Below are 24,250 nucleotides of genomic sequence, written 5' to 3'. Positions count from 1 at the left end.
CCTCAGGCCATCTGTACTTATGCCACTTGCTGTCCCCTCTGCCTGACTTCTTCTCTCCCTTCCTTCAGGTTTCTTCAGCTGTCAACTTCTTCTGGAGGCCTTCCCTGACCACCCTCCCCAGCACAACATACCCCCTTTTCCCACTTATCTTTCTTCATAGCACTTAACATCTGCTCTGTCTCTGATTATTTATTTCATATACAGTGTGCCCTTGCTCACCAGACATAAACCTCCTGAGGGCAGGGATCATTATATGTTTTGATTCTGGCTCCATACCCAATACCTACAATTGTCCCAAGAACAGAGTAAATGCTTACTAAATATTCATTGAATAAATAAGTTTTTACAAATAATGAAAGGAAGTAAGAGAAAGGTGAAAGCTTTCAGTATGAACGATAGCTGGAAAGTATAGAAATGGAAGTATTTCTAATCTAGTGTGACTCGATTGGAGACATTCTTTGTGGTCAGAGCTGGAAATTTAGGTTACCTTATGTAAACAATGAAACATGGCTGTTATGGGCTGAAATGTGTACCCCCCGCCAAAATTCACATGTTGAAATCCTAGCCCTGAGTACCTCAGAATGTGACTTTATTTGGAGATATGGCCTTTAAAGAGGTGATTAAGTTAAAATGAGGCCATTAAGGCCATACTGGTAGCCTTAAACAATATGACTGGCATCCTTATGAGAAGAGAGATTTGGATGTGGACAGTTACAGAAGGAAGACAGTATGAAGACATGGAGAAGATGACCATGTACAAGCCAAGGAGAGAGGCCTCAGAAGAAGCCAATACTTCCAGCACCTTGATCTTGGACTTCTAGCTTCCAGAACTGTGAGAAAATAAATTTCTGTTGTTTAAGCCACCAGTCGGTGGAATTTTGTTATGGCAGCCCTAGCAAACTAATACAGTGATATATACCATTGTTAGAAATTTTGACTTTATCTCATGAGCCACTATAAAAATTTAGCAGAGATGGAGGTGAGCTGAGATGAGACCTGAGTTTTAGGAATCTTCTGAAATCTTGCATTTGTGGTAATATGGAGGAAGGATTAGAAAAGGGAAAAGACTCGAGTCATGGAGACTAACCGGGAAGTGTTTGCAACGGTTGGGATCTAGATCAAGCAGAAGGGAAGGAAGAGGCGAGAACAGAATTGGGGGAAGCATCAGAGCCAAAACTGTTGGGACTTAGTGACATATTACAGGTAAGTGACATTGACATCAATGCAAATTGAAATTTAGTAAAATACAGACATGCAAAGGAATTCAGATGATAAAATGTACATGGGTTTCAGTGGTCTCATAGTTGAGAAGATTTCTCAGTATGGAACCTAAAGACAGATTAAAGCAGCATTCATGCCGCTCAAGGTGTGAACAGTACTTGTTGAGAAAAGGGTCTGCAGAAAGAGCTGCAGACTACATCTCCTCCTTGGGGATAATATGCACATTAGCATATTAAGGAATCTGGAAGGTTTTTCAATGAAGAAACCTCTTTAACTTTGTCCAAAAAAAAGGTATTCCCCACGTTTATTGATTATGGAACACTCTTTTTGTGTGTGAGGCACCTTTTAACCTCTCCTTCCACACAAATACTCTAGAAATTAGCACAGTTTGGAAAACAGTGGTGTATTCTGATGTGCCAGAACAGTTCTAAAATAAACAGAGAAGCTGTCTGGGTAATTCCTATTTCTAAGAGCAAAACTAGTCCACACTGTCCTAACAGATTGGCAGAATAAACTCATTAAAGGAATATAGTTGGTTTTCCCATAGCCTAATTACTACCAGATTAAAAAAGAAAATTCAATCTTTTGAAAGTAGCACGAATTCTTTCACACCCATAAAGGAAAATTACTCAGTGCCTGAAACAAAATAAAATGATATTCTGGTGATTTAAAGGGAAAGTGTAGCTCAAATTCAGAAATCTGGGAGCAATTTTTAACCAGGGTTCTTTGACACTAGAGCACTTATGGTCTGAATTTTCCCATTTTCCATCAGTTTCTGGAATCCACGGTGCCCCTGCACTGTGACTCACATGCAATGCGCACGTAGGCCTTCCGGCTCTTGGTGGTACCCGCCGAGCTCCAGGCTACACACTGGCACCAGTAATCTTCAGGCCCAAAGAGTTCTTCCACTTGCTGGCGTGAAATCTCAATGCTTACTTCCCGGACAATGAGACCTGCCAAGGCAAAGGAAGATTTAAGTCAGGAGAAGACTTGTATTAACAAAACACCATACACATATTTTTCCTCCAGTGATCCTTCTTGATGCCATAGACCAAGGTCCTAGATATTGCCTCTTATCTCCTCTGATTTTCCTCTGGATCCAGTTACTTGTCCACACCTTTTTCATTCTCTTATTTGCTATTTCAAATCTCTGGATTCACCAGATAATGAAAGTGGACTTGGTCTATCACTCCACAGAATTACACCTTTCCCGTTATAGCATAACATTCACCCTCCACCAAGGTATCTTCCTCTGTGTATTGAAACAGTAACTTGAATTTAACATCTTCTAAGGATTCTATCTTAATTATACAGGTTGTGGGTAAGATACCCATATGCTGTACATAGCTTTACAATAACTAAGTCTACCTAATTCTTTACATGAAATGAGAATGACCAAAAAACTATAATAATAAGTATATAAATCATCAATATATATATTTATATGCACAAATATGTGTATCAGTTTTTATTACATGACCTAGTCCTTTATAAATATGTGGTGATTTTTTAAAACTAAGTCATTTTAAACAGCTTTGTTTATTTTATTTTATTTATTTTTTTTTTTGCGGTACGCGGTACGTGGGCCTCTCACTGTCGTGGCCTCTCCCGCTGCGGAGCACAGGCTCCGGACGCGCAGGCTCAGCGGCCATGGCTCACGGGCCCAGCTGCTCCGCGGCACATGGGATCTTCCCGGACCGGGGCACGAACCCGTGTCCCCTGCATCGGCAGGCGGACTCTCAACCACTGAGCCACCAGGGAAGCCCAGTTTTGTTTATTATTAAGGCACATTGTTTTTCTTAAAAGAAATACTAGCCTTAGTTAACAAACCTCTGCTGTTCTATCCAAAGAATGTATGACTTTAAGGTTTTCATGAGTAATATTTTGAAAGCCCAAGTGTTTCTCTATAATAACAATGTAACCAAAATCCTGTTAAAAATAAAGTGGCTTCTAGTTAAAATGCTCAAATAATTGGAATTTATTTCACAGTATTATGTAATCCTAAAATAACAAAAATTGAACTAAGAATCTGGGGTTATCATTTTAGGGGTATTCATCCTGCAGTATGCCTCTTTGCACGAGCAAGAAGGATTATCTGAACAATATATGTGGGCAACTGCCAGTTCTCTTGCACATACTCCCAGCATGGAGTGTCTACTGAGAGAACTGGCAGGGGCACCATTTAGGGAGTAGGAGACTTTGCTCTGGGTCAAGTATGAGCACAGTAAGGAAAGTTAAATGTATGACTCTGTACTGTTTATTCATTCATTCATTCACCAAATATCTACTGAGTATCAATTATGTAGGTACTTGTGACACTCTGATGAGTAAAATAGTCATTGCCCTCAATGAACTTTTATTTTTGGGAGGAGGATACATAAAAGGCTCCAACATGGGTTAGGTTGATTAAATCCTATGGGGAGAGGGACAGGGCACATGGGAAGAAGTAGGAAAGGGAAGGAGGAGACTGAGAACCCAGGAGAAGACAACTGAGCACTGGACACAGAGTGTACTAGCATGAGATGAAACTAGAGACAAGAAAGGGACCACTTTATATACGTTCTTGTAAACCCGCAGTTCTCAAAGTATGGCCCACAAAACAGCTTTATCAACATCACTTAGGAACTTGTTGAACATGCAAATTCCTGGGCCCCACTCCAGACTCAGTGAACAAGAAAAATTGAGAGTTCGGCCCAGCAATATTTTAACAAGCCCTCCAAAATTTCTGATGCATGCTACAGTTTGAGAACCACTGTTGTACACCACGTTTAGGATCTGGGATTTCTTTCCGAGAACCAAGTGTTTTAAGCAAGAAGATGACATCATCAGATGAGAATTTTAAAATATACATATATAAATATATATACGATATATATGGTATAATGATATGTACAAGATATAAAGTTTAACTAGTTCCTAAAAGTTATGATATTTTAAAATGTTTGATCATGACTTCTTGGTATAAGTAACATGAAAGAGGTGTCATCTGGAGAGCCTAAAAAGGGGTATTCCAGTACTTACCCTAAAATCTAGGACATGTTCATACGGGTAAAAGCACTCAGGGAAATTAACAACCACCCAACAATAGTAGGTGCTGACCCATCGGGGGATAAACAATTCTTCCTATCACAAGCTGATGGGAGTTGAGTCACAGAAACAACTAAGTCCTTAGGTCCACTGAACTGGAATGAAGCCCAGGAAAGTGGGTTTGATAAACCCAAGGCACGGCAAAATCCTGATGGGGCGACTCTATTTACAAAAGTTTATTAAGTATTATTTTAACATTTTGGAAATTAGTAACGTTTTTATGTTTATAGAGTGATCAGTTTAAAAAGAATTTTCAAGTAACTGGCATATCCCAATCCCTCACCCTTCTATGAAAAGATTACTATATTATTTTAGCCAACGTCCAACCAATAAAGCAAGTCTCCACAGTAAAAAGCCAACTTATTAACAAATAACACTAATTTCCTTCCTTTCTCCTGGTCCTTGCTTGGGCCTTTCATTTTCCTGTCTCATTTTTTCTGATATCTAGAAATCTGTGCAAAGATGGGGCAGAGCCTTCCCTCCTCTCCTGCCTCCTTTCTTTTTACTCCACTCTCTGGTGTTTAATACTTTTGTCTGTTTTAATTGTTTATACCTTCTCTGTTCATGCAGAAAGTCAGTTACTGGAAACGAAACTCTTCCTCTAAAGGTTGCTGCAGTCACCAAAGGGCGGATAAACCTGCAGTATTTCCTTAGAACTCTAATGGTTCTTTCCAAAATGTAGAGCAGCAACAAACGGGCTCAGAATAGTAAAACAGCATACAAATATTTTGTGTCCCAAGATGATAACTTCAGGTTTCATTCCCCACCCCAACCCCCGCCACCTTCTACGTAAAGCAATTACAGGAAACCTAATTAAATGCTAGGAGAACTTCATGAGGGCCACTGTATCCTTTTGCCCTAAGAGGCTCATGGATGTTTCTACTGAGCACAAATCTAAATCCTTTTAGGAAGTCACAGACCCGCCTGCTACAGGGATTATTCATCGTATGAATGTCCTGAATTGTGTGGCCCAGGCTCCCCATGGGCACAAGAGTCAAGCACACACACCGATTTTTGTCTTCAGCTTCACAGATGCCCCATCCAGGAGGAGATGGATTAATTACAGCTCTGTACACTGGACCTGCCACATGCCCAAAGTTTAAACTCCAACGTGTGGTCAACAACACCAGAACAAGAAAAAACTGGAGCATGAAGTTATCGAAACACTTACATTTTAGAATTCTCTAGACTTAGCTGCATTATTCAGACTCTGAGTTACTCGGTTATATATCATCTTTTCGTTACCATAGGTAAGTTCGTTACCTATGACATTTTGTTCATCAAACCAGAGGCTAGTGGTTTGGCTAAAAGTAGGTAATGTCCTTTTTCTTTGAAAGTGCAATTTCCAATCTGCTTGAAGTCTTGAGATGGAAAAAGCAACCTGCCTTGAAATTTGAAATGCCATCAGCATTACTTCCAAGCAGGTTGCTTTGAAGAGCATTTGGGAACTTGAAATTGGTTTCAGGTTATTTAAGGGTGGGGGGAAATGCTTCGGTCTACAGGATTTACTCAAATACAAATGCGTATTTTCCATCCTGTCTGACAACGTCAAAGATTTCCCATCACTGTTCTTCCTTTAATAGCGGCATCTCAAGGATGCATGCTGTTTGAAGTTTGCAGTGATTTGCTTTTATAATAGGAATCGTTGTGGTTTGGGAGACAGAGTGCAGCAAGGTAATTAGCATACTTTACCAAGAAGTTTCATAATAAACATGAACATGTACTTGTTAATAGGGAGTTTCACATGATTTTAGAAATTCAGATGCAAATGCCACCTTCTGATTGGATCTTTGTGAGGCTATACAAGAATTTAGCAATAAAATCTGGTAATTGGCATTTATTCCTTATCTTTAGCATAAATTTAACTTCGTAATAGTCAAGCACCACAAATGTTTTTCTAGAGATTCTTATAATGTGATCAAAAATCCATGATTAATCTTGTTGCCTAATTATTTAAAACAATATCCAAATTCCCCCAGAAAGGTAATCTGCAGTGCTGTCAACAAATATTAAAAGTCCACGAATGTCAAAAATTATGTTGTTCCAGAAATGTAAAGATGTATAAAATATCACATCCAGCCTTGTGCTATTCATTTATCACGTTTATTAGGTGATACTCAAAAATCATGCATTATCTTAAATATTTTTTAAATATGCTCATCAAATCTGCATCTTCTAATACCCCATGTATGTTTCACTAAAAAGCATCCTCACCTCATGTTAGACTTAAGTATTATGTGCACCTGAGTTGCATTTCTCATTCCTCCCAATGACTTTATCTTTCATACGCAAAGGGAAGTTTTGAGACACCATGTTGTGCAGACCTGGCAATTCTATTTCTTCCAGCACTCTCCCTATTGGGAGAAGAGCTGCAGAGGTGACTCTACCAAATCTCATTACAGTATATTCAAAGTTAGTACACAGATTGGTGGGAAATGCACAAAGCTGCAGGGAAGGATGTTCTGGAATATATTACATTTTATTGAATTAGTGTGGTCTCTTTTTCATGCTTTTTTCCAGAGCTTAACCCTATTAGTTTTCACTAATATCTAAAATATGAAACATATCAGCTCAAGGTATCTTAATACAAATCTAACCACACAAAATGCTATCACTGTTTAAAAGGATGTCATACCATTAAAAAACTGATTGTTATTTTAGCAACTTATAACTCTTACTAAGATAATCAAAATATGAAAACTCAAAAGGTAGAACTTTATAATTAAGACATTGTTTTATGCCACATGAAGTCATTTGACAATCTTTAAAGTACATCAGGAAAAGAAGACACTATAAACACATAATTTACGAACTTCTCTCTGAAATGTTTTCCTTGAATTTTTAATATAATATTTAATATGTAAACAGTCCATCTAATTAACTAAAATTATTTTGTGTAATTGGGAATTGCAACTAACCAGTGTATTTGATTTATTATGAGTATAATTCTGTTAAAGTTACGTTTACTATCTTTGTGATCAAGATGAATTTACCTAAAAGTCAAGGAATAACATGGCTGGGACTGAGTGGTTCAAGAGATTTGCTTGGAAGCATTTCATACCTAGGCCATTGACTTGATTACCTTTTATGTGATAGTTTCTAGTCTCTTGGTTCTGGTTTGGCATTCTGTGTCCAATGGGGATCTGTGTTTTGTTTTATTTTTGTTTTGTCTAGAGCTGAGAAAAAAATTATTCATTGGATTATGTATCTGGAGTGGGAAGACATCTAGTGCTTCTAGAAAGCTATATGACAACCACAGATAAATGCAGTCTTCCCCCCTGAAACTTGAAAATTTAATTGCAAGATTATATTAAAATAGAATGACAAATGATACTTACCCTGACATGCTAACACTGTTTTTCCCTTTTCTTTTTAGGAGTGTCAGGTTTTAGATGTTACAGGAGAATCAGTGCTCCTACTTTTTATTTATTTTTTTTTTTCCTTTTGTGGTACACGGGCCTCTCACTGCTGTGGCCTCTCCCGTTGCGGAGCACAGGCTCCGGACGCGCAGGCTCAGCGGCCATGGCTCACGGGCCAGCCGCTCCACGGCATGTGGGATCTTCCCAGACCGGGGCACGAACCTGTGTCCCCTGCATCGGCAGGCGGACTCTCAACCACTGTGCCATCAGGGAAGCCCCCTACTTCTGATTTGACTTTCTAACCCCATCAAACCTAAGGTTGTAAATATGAAGGATAATTGGAGTGGTGGGTATACGAAGTATTTTCTCTTACTTATAGAGTTGTATGAATGAGTTGACAGAAATTAATCTTACCAGCTTTGGCCCATCATGTAATTCCAATTCTTGACTTTGGTGATGAAAAACCTATTGAATCTCTGTTCCAAGAAGCCTTTCTGAGACCAAAATGGGAACTAAAATGCTTTCTGTAATTAATCTCTTCTCATATGTCAATGTTCTTTAGAATATAAAGAAGCTATTCTGTGAAAATATGATGATGGTAATGTGTTCAGTTTGGAAAGACACAAAGCACATTCCACTGAGAAAGCAAACATATTACTCATCTAAATAGTTTTCCTAAAACATCAAACATTATATATATTTGAATGTATATTCCAACATTTTTCTTTAAAAGTATAATTCTTAATCATTATTTAAATCTAACTACATGCATTCCTTTCTGTCCCTATTTCATGTAATTTGTCAGTAATTTCAATAGAAATAATTTTAACAAAATTTTAAAAAAAGATTCCTTTCAATAAGGGTGGGGAATAATAACACGTTATTGTAGATTAGTGAACTGTGGACTTACGAATTATAGACCTTACTATTACTTTTGTCCAGTCATTCATTCAATAGGTATTTGTTGAGACTCTACTATGTGCCACGCACTCTTCTATGTGCTGAGGACACAGTGGTAAAGAAGATAGATAAGGATTCTATCCTCCTATGGGTTACATTCTATTGTGGAGCTTGCTCTTGAGCAACTGTTTCAGGCATAGTAGTTTCCAAGGTGGGCATAGAGATGAAATGCTTATGGGTCCCCTTTTCAGAAGTTTACTCTCTGATACTACAGATAAAAATAGTAGCTTACTGAGTAAAGGGGCTCTGTCATATGCATTGTATATCCATCAGTACAGTAATTGGCACAAATATTTGTCTAGTTGATGTAAGTTAAATGAATGAATGATTTGTTTGTTATAGCTATAATACAAAGTAGTGTTAAATCCAAGCTACAGGTAAATTTAATTGTAACTCAGAACAGTAAAGGTAACCAGTATTTACTGAACATCTACCATGGGTCTCAGTTAATCTGCATAATAATCCTTGGGATTAATATTGTTACACCTCTAATACAGGTAAGGCGTGGAGGTCAGAATTTAAACAATTGTTCACACAGCTAATAACTACTGAAATCAGGATTTAGATCCATATTTGTCTGAATCCAGTGTTCCCATTCCTTTCACTACACCAATATTCCTTAAACTGTGTCTTAAAAAAGTGGGTTTTGCTCAAATAAGTTTGGGGATTTCTGCTTAATACAACTTTCTCTTAGAAACTCAGAGTGCCCATTAGTATACTGAAGATATTGGTCAGAAGTTCTGACATAAAGAAGTAGGTTTAATTTGGACTGCCACCATTCCCCCCAAATTTATTAAACCATAGAACCCTACAGTCAACATAAACACAGAACCCATTTCATCATGGCTTTCAATGAGGTTTTGTTTAGCATTCACCAGATGTTGATCTATTGAATAAAAGTAATCCATTGTTTGGAAAATTCTGAAAACCCCATAAAGAAAGCTATAGTGAAATTGCTTTAGAAGGAGAGATCAACGGGAAACCTGGGGAATGGAGTATTTGAGTTTTAAGCTGAAGCATGGTTTGGGTTTAAAAATTTAAAGAGGAATCAAAGACACTTGAGGAGAAGAGAACAGCAAGAAGCCAAAGGGCAGAGATGAAAAAGCATGGTGACCACCGTGCAGAGTAGTTTACATGAATTAAGTAAAGAAATAAGACCATGGAATTAGAAGAGAGGTTCCTGGAGAGCCTTGTATGCAAGTTACAGAAGACTGTATTGTGGAGAAGGGAGCCTGTGAAAATTGTACAGTGGTGAAATGACATTTTTAAAAATGACATATTCTTTAGGAAGATTAATATGACTTTACTAGTAAGCAAAACTAATCTGATTTACTTAAATTGAATTTTACTAACTTTAATTTTAATTATCATTATACATTTCTTTTCAGATCAATGATCTTACAACAAGTCATTAATCATAAGTGTTAAGAGCAATATTCTTGGTGACCCTCTGAAAAGAGTCTGATGATAAAAATCAGGTACATATATTCAGAATACTAATTACTCATACTGTCAGGCTTTTAGTTTTTTCTTATCCCAAATGATTTAGAAACAAGCATTAAGAGCCATCACCTCTGGAGTGACTGCCACTTACAACAGTTCATATGTAGGATATTGGGGACAGCTACTGGTTTATCTTAAAAGCAATACATTTCATATTGTTTAAAAAAATTTTTAAGTCAAACTATAAATGCTCATTTAAAACAAAACTTCAAATCATCCAGACAATTATTATGACAACTGAGGGACCAGACAAATACTTGTCTAATACATAGCAACCCAGTGATTTATTTAGATAAGAGAATAAATTCTTGCTTTGTATATACTATCTGACTTCTGGAAAGTCTTAAATCCATCAAGCCCTGGTTTCCCAACTTGTAAAATAAAGTTAAGAATTTGTTCGTTCCATTGGTTTGTGAGGAAAGAAATGGAATAACACCTACAAAAGATCTTGAAACCTATAAAATTCCTTTTAAATATCCTATAAAATAGTAATTGAGAATAAAACTATATTCTGGTAACAAAATTACCATTGGAGGTACTAACATAGTTTTAAGGGAGGGGAAGAGGGGGGAAGAACACCCTGACTGGAAATTGTATTAGTCACGTACCTAGATGAGAAAGACGTGGCTGGTTTGGGAAATTTTCAATAGAGTTGGGAGAGTTCAGTCTGGGTGGGGATGTGAACTGTCCAGGGCAATGCAGATGTGGCTACGATATTTAGAAATGAAATCTGAACAGCAGGCGTAAGTTCTAGTGATTTGCCTTTAAGTTTCCTGTCCTTCAGCCAAATCACCCAGGACTTTCCTCACCCCCTAGGTCCCTACTATATTAAAGCACAGATAGAGTAAAGCTACCCTGATGGGATGAGTGAAGAGTCTACTGATTTCTGTAATGAAGAAGCTTGCCCAGCTCACCCATTAGGAGTTTCTTACATCCCTATCCCAGTTCCCAGGTGAGGCAGGGACACAAAGCAACTGAATAGAAATAACTAACTAGGGTAGTTCTGACTAATTTGGGGCAGAATAAGCAAACTTCCATCGTTTAGAGAAGATTTAAAATTGATAAACACAATCACGTTTTCTAGAGTTTTTCTTCACTTTCCAACTAGGATGTGAGCTCCATCAGGGTAGAAATTTTTGTGTGCTACCTGATGTTGCTGTGGCCTAGAATAATACCTGGTACATATTGTAGGCATACAATAAATATTTGTTGAATTAATGAAAGAATATTTCCCCCAGGACACTATGATATACTTATTTAAAAGATATGGGATTGTGTTCCCTTAGACTTTAGAGGAAAGGAACTTTCAGTCATGATGGCAGTTGTACCTCCTATCCTAGCCAGAAAGACATAATCAAACACAGCTCTTATTTAAATTTTGAACATGTTTGTTATTTGCACTAAGAACAGGGAACAAAAAGTGGAGTTATTGTAATGCTTTTTAGAGCCTCCAAAATTGTTGGGCCTCCAGTAATAGCTGAGTGAAAACAGATCAAGTATCAGTGAGAAGATCCTTTTTTCTTATCCGTTTAAAAAAGAATTCTAGTATGCGAGAATGACTCAATTTACAAGAAGGAAAAAATTTAACTTATGAAATTCTAAGTAGAGATGAAAAATATTAGCAGTTCATATTTTCAAGCCAGGAGTATGTACTGAACTCCTGCTGAAACAATTTTCAATTTGAACTTTATAGAGACTGAGGAATAACTATTTGTTCTGATATTTCCAAAATATTTTTATATATTCTGAGATCCCTGCCTCAAATTTTTCTTTTATTATTCCAAAGGGAAAGATGATTTAATAAAATAATGCAAATGAGTATAATGCACTTAAACTTTTTACCTTTTTTTTTTTTTTTTTTTCGGTACGCGGGCCTCTCACTGTTGTGGCCTCTCCCATTGCGGAGCACAGGCTCCGGACGCGCAGACTCAGCGGCCATGGCTCACGGGCCCAGCCACTCCGTGCCATGTGGGATCTTCCTGGACCGGGGCTCCAACCCATGTCCCCTGCATCCGCAGGTGGACTCTCAACTACTGCGCCACCAGGGAAGCCCCTTTTTTCCTTTTTTTTTAAATGCAGAGAATGTCTCTTTGACCTTCTACTGATTCTAAGTTACATGTACTTAGTTTTTGATAAACATAAGGCTTTAGGTAGAATTCCAGAAGACAATACTGCTACATTATTTGCCAGTAAAACCTTATATTTAATTCATCCTTGGCAATTAACTTAATTGAGAGTATGATCTTTGGAGAAGGACTTGGTTCAAATTCTAGTTCCTCAAATGACTAGATGTATGACCTTGGGAAAATTCCTCTACCTCACTAAATAGCACTTTCCTCAACAAGAAAATAGGAATTAAAATTCCTAACTCAATGGGTTATTTTAAGGATTAAATGAGGTGATACATGTAAAACTCTTAGCAGAGTAAGCCCTTAATACGATACTAACTAGCCTAACTAATGTGATTTCAGAAGCTAAAATAGTTTATGCCATGCTGTGTACTACACAATGCCCTTCATTTCAGAGCTTTACAAAATTAAAGTCTATGTTTCCATCACAGAAGTCTTCAGGGCAGCTATTTTGTATGAGCTTTCTTAGTAATTCAGGCTACATCCTTCTTCAACCTACATCTTCTCAACCATGGCTACCAGGGTCTCGAAGCAAGGAGAAGAGAGCACAGAGAGCTCACACCTGCTCTTAAAAGGCTTGGTTGGCTCTGAAGTTCAACATAGCTCACTCATAGCCCATGGGCTAGAAGTAATCACTTGGCCAAGCTGCACAGCAAGGAAGTGGGACTTGTAATATTCCTGTGTGCCCAGGAAGGAGAGAATACGACATAAATATTAGATGGCCTTCTACAATATAATAAAGTTTTCAAATATCTGAATGTGTGATTTTAATATTATGCCCCAAATGCTATAAAACAGTATAATTGGCTTATTATGTAAGAAAAAATTTTCAAATAGTGTACTTGCAGTTTTTCAAAATACTATTTCTAAAATAAATGTTGAAGAAATTGATGTGAAAATCTAGGTTATGATGTTTAGTTACTATTATAATTTTCTTTACAGTCCAACATCTTATTTTGATGTTTTCACAAGAGATAGGAAAACTAAAACTTGAAATAATGTACGAGTGATGCCTGATTCTGAATGTCGTGTGTAACTTGTAATGTCTTCACGTCCATTCTGCACCAGCACCACAAAGAAAAATTAAGAAGGAAAAATGATTGTTTCCCACCACGAGCTCCGATTTCCTGAGATATTTATGTAACTGTATAATACTGCCAACTGAACAAACAGCTTCAATCATGTGTCTGTTCATATCTCCAGGTAAAGTTTTGTTCTTTTCCTTTCTTTTATAAATGTATTCCCTTCAAAGGATACACACCCTAGCGGATAGACAATCTCTACGGGAGAACGGGAAAGCTAGCTATTTAATACGTGCAGTTCAGTGTCATAAGGTGTGGAACCACAATAATTAATATTTTGTGATGATACACTAATAGAGATGACATTTGCGTGATTAGCTGGGTTTTCAGAAAAGTTAGTAAAATGAAATTAATGGATAGGACTGTTCAGTCTGAAGGATAGATACAACACGCTGACAAACAAAACTGGGTTTCAGCATAAAGTGGGTATGTTATATAGGCAGTATACATATGCACCAAATAATACTATGTGTATTTACATGCATATCATTCATCTAGTATTTTCTTTTCACTTCCAAGTTGGAATGCATTTATTTCTTACCCTACAAGCCCATTTAGTCACATTTCTGTCAGATCCCACTTGCATATGCGGTGTTGAATAAATCAGTTGTTAATAAATGTCCTTGGAGGACTCCCCTGGTGGGGCAGTGGACACTGCAGGGGACACGGGTTCGCGCCCTGGTCCAGGAAGATCTCACATGCTGGGGAGCAACTAAGCCCGTGTGCCACAACTACTGAGCCTGCGCTCTAGAGCCCGTGAGCCACAACTACAGAAGCCCGCAGGCCTAGAGCCCGTGCTCCGCAACAAGAGAAGCCACCGCAATGAGAAGCCCACGCACCGCAACGAAGACCCAACGCAGCCAGAAATATAATTAATTAATTAATTAAAATAAATAAATAAATGTCCTTGGAAATACGTTTAGAGATAAATAGTGAACTGCTGTATCTCATCTTAAATGTATATTTTTACTCTCAGAATCTTAAAAGAAAGATAGCCTGAGTTAGCACATACATATATGGAAAAAGAGAAGTAATTACAGACCAATCATGTAAAAGGAGCCTGGTTTATTACTCTTGAATGGATATACTATAGACAAAAACGTAAAATGTTCTCATAACTGTTCACAAAATTTTGCTGCAAAGGAAACACTGAATGAGGATGGAGAGCCAACCTTCCCATCATAGAGCTTTTGTCACGACTCCACGGGCTTAGGGCCCCAGCCCAGCCCCACAGCAGGCAGAGCTGCAGGACACTCAGAATTCCAGCCCTCCTGGACCCGCTCTCCCACAGGTACTGCTCTAGCTGACCACACGCTCACTTCTAATTTGCAGCGAGGTAGTCTGACAAGCAGGCTGGGAGGATAGCAGAGATGGAAACACAGGTCAAGTACAGATAAAATGATGTTCACCTTGAAAAACACAAATAAGACTTTTAGGCACTAATGTACAGGGATGTATCTATTGAGAAATGAGAACACAACCACCTCTTTCTCATTAATAATTTTCCCTATCCTCTTCTGATTCTACCCCAACCTCTCTCCATAACCCAGTATCAGTACACTTCCTACGTCTATACTTAAATAATACAGATTTATGTCCCCTGCACATATCTCATATATCTCCACCCATCCCCCCAAGCTGGTCTCAGGTTTGTTTTAAAAACATATCATGTGGGTGATCCCTTAGCAATCCTTTGAAGTTCCATCCCCGTTAAAAAGTGAAGGGGGCTCCGGTGTCCTAAGAAGAGAAATAATGACAGCGCATGGCTGTTATTTCATACGCTTCTGACTGTGAAATAAATGTTTAAAAAAATGAGAACACATAAGCCAAAGTCAGGCAAAATTACAGTTGAGAAGGTAAAAAGAAACACCTAAACTCTTGCCAAAGGTTCATGTTTTACGTAAAGCTGCAGTTGGGACTTCACAAAGGAAATCTCCGCACTTTTTATTTCTGGTTCAGAGGATTTACATGCTCTTTCTAATGATCTGGGCCTTCAGCACTGGGTAATGTCTCCCAGTCCTCAGCTTAGCACTCATGCAAAATTGAAGCACTTTGGAGGCAGTTTAGTAGCTGCCGATGAATCTCAATGTGCAGGAAAAGGCATAATGGTTGTTTAGCACTTACTAGGAGAAGCTGAGGAAATCAGGGGGAAAAATCTATTGAACTTAAGCCATCTGGGAAGCCAACTGAGAGCGACTGCATTAACAATGTGTTTACATTCCTATTGTGTTGCTAGGTCAAGCGAAAGTGTGTGTGTGTGTGTGTGTGTGTGTGTGTGTGTGTGTGTGTAGAAGAAATTATCAAGTGCAGCTCTTTAGGTTGTATTGGCTATTTCGATTTGGTTTTGGCAACTCTGTGGGGCAAAAATTTTCATGAGAAACGTAGCTGTGAGAATTTTTAGGTTTCCATGAGACAGGACAACTGTTAGAGCACAGAGGCTGGCAAGGACGCCGTGGCATGAGAAAAGTGAGCGATACAAGAGCCTGGCTGTGCAGCTCTTTCCCTGCATCTGGCCCACAGGACAAGGCAACAGATTGGGAGAGGCCTTAGAAAGCTGGTAAAGAACACGAGGAAATGCTTTCGTTGCCTGCTACATGTATAGTTAACTTAGAAATACTGACTAAACAAGGGGAAATAGCCAGGTAAGTGCCTTCTCTTTCAGCCCCCAGCAGCCCTACTCATGCCTCCACTATCATGGCCTTTTCTGGTCCTGGTATTTAATAGACTACTACTATTTTTTAGAGCAGTTTTAGGTTCCCAGCAAAATTGAGAGACAGGTACAGAAATTTCCCATATACCTACTGCTCCCACACATGCATAGCCTCCCCTATTGTCAACATCTCCCACCAGAGTGGTACATTTTTTTTACAATTGATGGGCCTACATTGACACATCATCACCCAAAGTCCATAGTTCACATTAAGGTTCACTCTGGGTATTGTACGTTCTATGGATTTGGACATATGTAATGACACGTATCCACCATTAAAGTATGATACAGAGTAGTTTCACTGCCCTAAAAATCCTCTTGTGCTCCACCTATTCGTCCTTCCCGTCCCTGGCAACCGCTGATTTTTTTACTGTCTCCATAGTTTTCCCTTTACCCAAATGTCAAATAGTTGAAATCATACAGTATGTAGCCTTTTCAGATTGATTTCTTTCACTTAGTAATATGCATTTAAGATTCCTCTCTATCCTTCCATGACATGACAACTTTTTTTATTTTTTTAGCACTGAATAATATTCCCTTGTCTGGATGGACTAAAGCTTATTTATCCATTCACCCACTGAAGGACATCTTGGTTGCTTCCAAGTCTTGGCAATTATGAATAAAGTTGCTATAAACATCCATGATTTTGTGTGAACATAAGTTTTCAGTTCCTTTGGGTAAATACCAAGGAGTACAATGGCTGTGTCATATGGTAAGAGTATGTTTTGTTTTGTAAAAAACCGCTAAACTGCCTTCCAAGTGGCTGTACCATTTTGCTTTCCAACCGGAAATAAATGAGAGTTCACGTTGTTCCACATTCTTGCCAGCACTGGTGTTGTCAGTGTTCTGAATTTGGGCCATTTGAATAGATTTGTAGTGGTATTTCATTGTTTCAATTTGCATTTTCCTGATATAGGATGTGGAGTATCTTTTCATTTGTTTACTTGCCACCTATTTGTCCTCTTGGTGTGGTGTCTGTTAAGGTTTGTTGCCCTTTTCCACTGTCATATTAAGTGACTTCTTCTTGACAGATGTTTGGTGACTATAGTGGGCTAAATGGTGGCCCCTAACAAGATTATGTTCACATATGAATCCCCAGAACAGGTGAATGTTACCTTACTTGGTAAACGGGTTTTGCAGATAGAGTTAAATTAAGGATTTTGAGATCTTGAATTATCAAGGTGGGCCCTAAATCCAGTGATAAGTGTCTTTATAAGAGACATACAGATAAGACAGACAAAGAAGAGAAAGTGATGTGAAGACAGAGGCAGAGATTGAAGTGATGGGGCCACAAGCCCAGGAATGCCGGGACCCCCACCAGAAGCTAGAAGAGACAAGGAACAGATTTTCCTCCAGAGTCCCCAGAAGGAGTGTGACTCTGCTGGATTTCAGACTTCTAGTCTCCAAAACTGTAAGAGAATAAATTTCTGTTGTTTTAAGCTACGAATTTCATAGTAATTTATTGTGGCAGCCCTCAGAAACTAATACAGTGACTAAGGGCATTTATTCTCTGTCTGTACATTCAAAGAGTAGACTCAAGAATCTGACAGAGCAAAAAGGTGAGGAAAAGCTGTCTGCCATGCAGTGTTTTTCTGGTTTCACAAATGCCCCATGGGATGGGTGTGGGGATGTAGCCTTTTAGTCACTAACGTCATTTCAAACAGAGGGCATCATTGTCTAGAATCATCAAGGCTGTAGCTATAAAAAGAGGCATGTCATTCATTCCCTGCCATTCCTGGAACTGCCTTGTACAGAACATTCCCCTGGGTTTTTCCAGCTAAATTTTAATTCACTCAAGCCCTGGAGTTCCCCCCTCTTCCGTCAGGAGGCTGCTATCTCTCAGCCTGAGAAGTTTAATAGGCAGAGACAGGCAAAAGGGTATTGAAGAAAGCAGGGGCTCTCTACCATGTAACTCTATACCATGGAAATATCAAGGGGTTTCACAAATTTATTCTCATAATGAAAGGAGAACCCAAGCAAACAGTAAAGCATACTCTTTTCCACTCTCTCTTTTCCCTCCTCTATTTTGACCTCTCTAGACTGTGACCTCCTTAAGTGCATCAGGTCTTAGTTTTATCTCTACTTACAGCACCAAGTAAAGTATCTGGGTCATGGTTTTTGAATAGAAAGTCTATGTACTTCCTCTATGCTGCATTTTCACAGCAGTGTCTCAACAGTTTTCAAGCCTGGTTGTACATTAGCATTGCTAGTGAGCTTAAAACAAGCAGACAGACAAAGAAAAAGCTATGCCCTGTTCCCAATTAAACCATTCTCTCTGGGGGTGAGGCCAGGACATATGTATTTTCAAAAATCTCCCACTGATGATTGTCAAATGCAGCCACAGGGTTGACAGCAAATGCCTTAATATTTCCTTGCTGCTCTTGCTTTCATGTTCTTGGAGATTTCTTCCGAAACAGATTTCAAAAATCAGGTTAAACCCTCAATGAAATTAGGAATGAGTCTAAGACTTCCCTAATCTGAATTGTTTTTCATTGCTAGATATTATACTTCCTACATGCTGTGCTTGCTTTTTTGCCAGACCCTGATATTCTGCTAACTGTAGTTCTCATGTTTTATATGCTGGTTTTGTGTCTCCAAATAGTGCTTTTCAGAGGAATTGGCAAGACCGGTTATTTCAACAGGCATCCCCAAGAGGGCTCTGAAAATCCCCAGCTAAGGGATGATTCTGGATTGACGAAATTAGGGGGAGAAGACTAAAGAATCCAGAGCAAGTAAAGGCTTCACCCCTCAAATTTCAGCATTAGATTATTCATTGATTGCAATAGTTTTTTAACTAAAAAGTTATCTGTTCCGTTTTTTAAGATGCCCCAAAAACGTGGGGTGAGGAGAGAGAAAATTTTGAGCCAAGTATTGGGAGAATATTGAATAGGAAGATTTAGTGATAGATACAGAGCCTCAAACAGAATGGATAACAATTCCTGACATCACAAAATAAGAAGGACAATAACCTGGGTCGTTATTGCATAATTATCAACCAGGTTTATTTATATTTAGCATAATAGGTACAGAAACCAAAAGAGAGCATTTAAATTTGCAGAGAAAGGCATGCTCTTTAGGAAGCTAACCCTCTTTTTTAAGCTGAAATTGTTCTCAAACTTCCTTAAATAAGATGATAAATCCATTTCATATTATAATCTGGAACTCTGTTAAGTATGTTCCTTCCCATGAAAATAAAGAACAAGAAACTCTCTTTAAAACCCTTACATAGGGCTTCCCTGGTGGCGCAGTGGTTGAGAGTCCGCCTGCCGATGCAGCGGACACAGGTTCGTGCCCCGGTCCGGGAAGATGCCACATGCCGCGGAGCCGCTGGGCCCGTGAGCCATGGCCGCTGAGCCTGTGCGTCCGGAGCCTGTGCCCCACAACGGGAGAGGCCACAACAGTGAGAGGCCCGCATACCGAAAAACAAAAACAAAAACAAGACCCTTACATATTTTAGCCAAACATTAGATTAAAAATACATTATGGCTTTTAACACTTGTGCTATTCTCACTTTGAAGTGGGCATATTAAAACTCTAAGCCACGGCATATGCATGGTTGCTGAGCACATGGCAAAATTGCTATAGCAACACAATCACTAGTTGTGCTCCTGAAATGCCCTGTTTGGGTAGCAAGTAATCTAGTGAAGAATGGTTCTTGGACTCCTGTTTCTTACTGTAGTCTCTGTATGAGCCTAGGGTTGGGTAGCATTTGATCTTCTCTTCTCAAAATTTAGAAAGGCACACACACAAACACACTCACACAAATATACATATGTATGTACTTACATATCAACTTATCTGCATATTCTTGATTACACTGTATTAATCAATGCTTTCATCTTAACGGTAGGAAGAGAAAGGAGTAATGCATTACAAGTAACCTTGCCCTAAGTGTTATCTGGCAAGGGAGAATTCCTTTGTGTTCATTACATTAAAAACTCTCGCTGTATATAATTTTAGAAAATTTCTGTTTTCCTCTAATGAAACACAGCTAGCTAAAACTGCATTGAAAGATGTGATGTGTTCTTGCCTTTACTTTAATCATGTTCTTACTCTACAATCATGTTTAATACAATCATGTATTAAAAAATACATGGTGTTACATTTTTCTACACAGTATGTAATTCAAATCTTAAAAATCTTCCCCATGGGATAAAACTGAATTAAAATTATATAGTTCTGTAAATATGGTGTAGTCAGGGTGTGTTGCATGCAGTATGTACAGAATCTATAATATTGATGTTTGCAAATATTGGAATTATAAAATATACAACAATAAAAACTTCATGACAATGACATATTAGAAACAAAAGGAATCCAAATGTGTAGCCCCCAATTTTTCAAGTACTCACTTCTGTTTGTACGTTAGGAAGAGAATGGAAACAAAAGCCATCTTTACATACAGTGAGAGCCCAAATCACTCAGCTAGCCAAGACTATTTTCATGCTAGAATGGAATGAAAGCAACTAAAATCCAAGTTCTGGAACTCCAATCCAACCAACTTTTGTAATTGCAGCTGGGATACGTTGGCCATGTGAACCCCGGTGTTTAAAGAAAATGTCGATGTGAAATTAGGATAAATCAATTGTGAGCACTAAAAAATGAAGAATATGAAAAAGTATATATTTCGGGATAATTAATATTCTGTTATCACTAACTGGTAACTACTTTCTTGCCAAGTTACCTGATTGACTCAGTGGAAAAGCCTTAATGTACTACATGGATCCTTGCCAGTTTTCTATTTTTATTTTGGGGCTAGCCTCATACCAAAAAGAAAAAATTGTTAGTTTCCAGTATTGAAAGAAGGACCTTTGAGAAGGAAATCAAATAAATAATTGATTTATATTCCGGAATCATTTATCTTCATTGGCAGACACATATTACAAATATAAGGCTCTGTTCTCGCAAAGGCAATACTCCCACTGAATGACATAACAAAATATGGAATAAAGTTCAAATAGGGCTTCCAAATTTTATGCATCATTTACTAAAATTTAAACAAAGCCCACCTAACTTCCTTTTGAAAATATTAATTCTATTAATGAGAACTAAGTTTACAGTAATTATTTTGCATGGAGAATAACAACTGGTCTGAAAATTGTGTGTATTTAATGTGTAAAGTAACTACTCTTATAGAAGATTATGCTTTGTGCATTTCTCAAATTACCTATTCATGAAGTATTCCAAATAAAAACATCATTAGTATGTATCACTACATTTCAGTTACCCAAATTTAGTAGGATGAATGGCTACAATCTCACAAACAAACTTTTATTCATCATCTCTTGTGCTCAATGCCATATGTTATAAACTACAAAAGACAAAGCTTTACAAAACACAGGCCCTACCATACCATTCCAATCTAGTTGAAGAGACAGAGATTTTATATATATCATAAATAACATATGATATTGAATTATAAGAAACTGCCATTTTTGTACCTCAAAAATCACTGAATATTGATAACTTCTTATGTATAATACACATATACATTTCACATTTATGAGTATAATGAAAATGGAAGCACACATAAGTGAAATGCGGACATGTTTATGCTATGACTTGGGGTTTTATAGAAGGATTCACCTATGATATTGCTTTTGAGATACTTCTTTAAGAATGAGTAGGATTTTTTGGGCTTCCCTGGTGGCACAGGTTGAGAGTCCGCCTGCCGATGCAGGGGACACGGGTTCGTGCCCCGGTCCGGGAAGATCCCACATGCCGCGGAGCGGCTGGGCCCGTGAGCCATGGCCGCTGAGCCTGCGCGTCCGGAGCCTGTGCTCCGCAATGGGAGAGGCCACGGCAGGGAGGGAGAGGCCCGCGTATTGCAAAAAAAAAAAAAAAAAAAAAGAATGAGTAGGATTTTAACAGAGGTAGGATGGAGGAAAGTATGGTATAAAGAAACATTATTTCATACAACACACATTTATTGAGCACCTACTAAGAACCCAACACCAAGTTAAGCATGGAGCTAGATAGCAAAAAAGATAGACATAATCCCTGAATTCATGGAGCTTACTCTTCAGCTCATAATGTTTAGACTGAAGAGGAGAGAGAACTTGGGAAAGGAGAAGTGATAACTGTCCCTTTCAAATAACTAAAATTAGGAATAGGCCAGGAGCTGACCAGACCTATTTCCTAAAGCTCCATATGACAAAAGTAGCACCATTAAGTCATGATAACAGAAAACTGATTATGCTCACTTTAATATAATTTAATGAGAAGCATGCCAATAATTCATTGAGTTTAAATGACTGTTACAGTCTCACAGCTTAAACCTTCTAGGATCCTAAGACACAAAAGTGTAGAGTATTTGCATTCATTTAATAAAATTTAAACAAATCTTACATAATTTCCCTTTGAAAATGTATGAGCAGCATATTCTAAATCATGTCTTGGTGTGACATTAAGTTCTCATGATATTTTAACAGAGGTTCTGAGAAAAAGAGTTCAGCTACCAAAACAATATGAGGTTAAAAAATATTTTTCCACTTCTGGGACTTTCCTGGGACTTCTACATGCAAATATACTTTATACTTTCTCCAAAAGGGGAATATAATTATTGCAGTGCTTCCGAAATTATTTGACCGCAAAGATTTTTGTTTGTTTCCTTTTTGTTTTTTCCCCAAATAGCACTTATAAGACACTGGTGGTTCACTGAACACAGTTTAAGAGGAAAAACCAAACTGGCCTAGCATACGGAGCATGCGGTGGGGGAGAAACTATTAAAATAAGGCTAGAAAGTTTGATTAAGAACAGACTGTACGGGGCTTCCCTGGTGGCGCAGTGGTTGAGGGTCCGCCTGCCAATGCAGGGGACATGGGTTCGTGCCCCGTTCCGGGAAGATCCCACATGCCATGGAGCGACTGGGCCCGTGAGCCATGGCTGCTGAGCCTGCGCGTCCGGAGCCTGTGCTCCGCAACGGGAGAGGTCACGTCAGTGAGAGGCCCGCTTACCGCAAAAAAAAAAAGAACAGACTGTACTGAAGCTTTGGAATATATGACCAAGGAGGATATGCTTTATTCCATGGACAAAGGAAAGACGTATATTTTAAGAAATGGAATGATATAAACACTCGGGCCTGTTCTTTAGGCCTATAACTACCTGGAGAATTAATTGCTGAGGAGAAAGGCTGACACCAAGAAAGTGTAGGAGGCTATTTAAATAATCTAAGAGGTATATAATTAAGGCCTATACTAGGGGAGTAGCATCAAGAAGTAAAAACAGAAGGACGTTTTATGGGAGAATTCTGAGAAGGAATTAGCAGTATTTGCTGATCACTTTGGCTATTGAAAGAAGGGATAAAGCTGAGATTTCTGTTTTTGCTGATGGAATGGAATAAAGAGGTATCTAAAATAGGAAGACAAGAGGACAAAGAATTTCAGCTGTGCCACTCTTGTAACAAATAGGGACCTGAGTGAGCACAATATAGTTTTTAAAAGCTCTGTCTTGAGTAAAGGCAATTTAATTTGTATCCAAGTATAGCTTCTCTTCATCAATTTCTTTTTTTTCTGTTAAGGCTCACCTTTTGCTCACCAATTGAAATTCTTTCCAATTTTTCTATTTGTCCAAATGTTAAATACCTTCACAAATAAAAATAATCAAATCCTAATAAGCACTATCTTAATTATTAAAGAACCACAAAGGGTCACATATGAAAAACTTGACACAAGGCAAGAAGGGAGATGAATACCATGAAAGATAAATGTTTAGCTGACATTTGGAACCAGATTTTCTTTCCTGAGAAAAGGGATAATTGTATTACACAGCTCTTTTTTTAGCTCAATTTAGTTATGTGTTCAAAGTTATGGTAGAATTTAGGGAGACACTGACTACAGGGCCAAGAGCAGAGGCTTTGGAATCAGAGAACCCTGGGTTCTGAGCCTCAGTTTTCTCATTTGCAAAAGGAGAATCCCAAAATTATCTCATAAGATTGCTGTGATGACTAAATGTCATAATACATGACATTCAGTATAAAGCTTGGAACTCTCTGTGTTGGTCCTATTGATAATATTCTGCTATTGTGAGCAAAAAAAGATGAAAAGGGAAAACCTAGGGTTTAGTAAAATTTCAAGCCAACTGAGGTTTTCTAAACTCCCTTGGTTCTTCACAGAGGGGAAATATTTACTTTTCAATGGTGAATCTTAGGCACCATGGAAACAAGGGTTGAAAAGGCTTCAAGTAAATAGAAAGCAAGCA

At 38.3% G+C, this 24,250-nt stretch overlaps 1 protein-coding gene across 1 annotated transcript in view; it reads right to left on the bottom strand.

Annotated features, from left to right (window-relative positions):
* Positions 1 to 24,250, bottom strand: part of UNC5C (unc-5 netrin receptor C) — a 188,479-nt gene that overhangs the window by 128,088 nt on the left and 36,141 nt on the right. The window contains exon 3 of the mRNA XM_032632018.1: positions 2,031 to 2,174. Coding sequence (XP_032487909.1) covers positions 2,031 to 2,174 — 144 coding nt within the window. The remainder of the gene's footprint in view (positions 1 to 2,030; positions 2,175 to 24,250) is intronic.

This window comes from Phocoena sinus, chromosome 5 (genome assembly GCF_008692025.1).
Source record: "Phocoena sinus isolate mPhoSin1 chromosome 5, mPhoSin1.pri, whole genome shotgun sequence".
Lineage (NCBI taxonomy): Eukaryota > Metazoa > Chordata > Mammalia > Artiodactyla > Phocoenidae > Phocoena > Phocoena sinus.
This window is presented reverse-complemented; position numbering and strand designations above follow the sequence as displayed.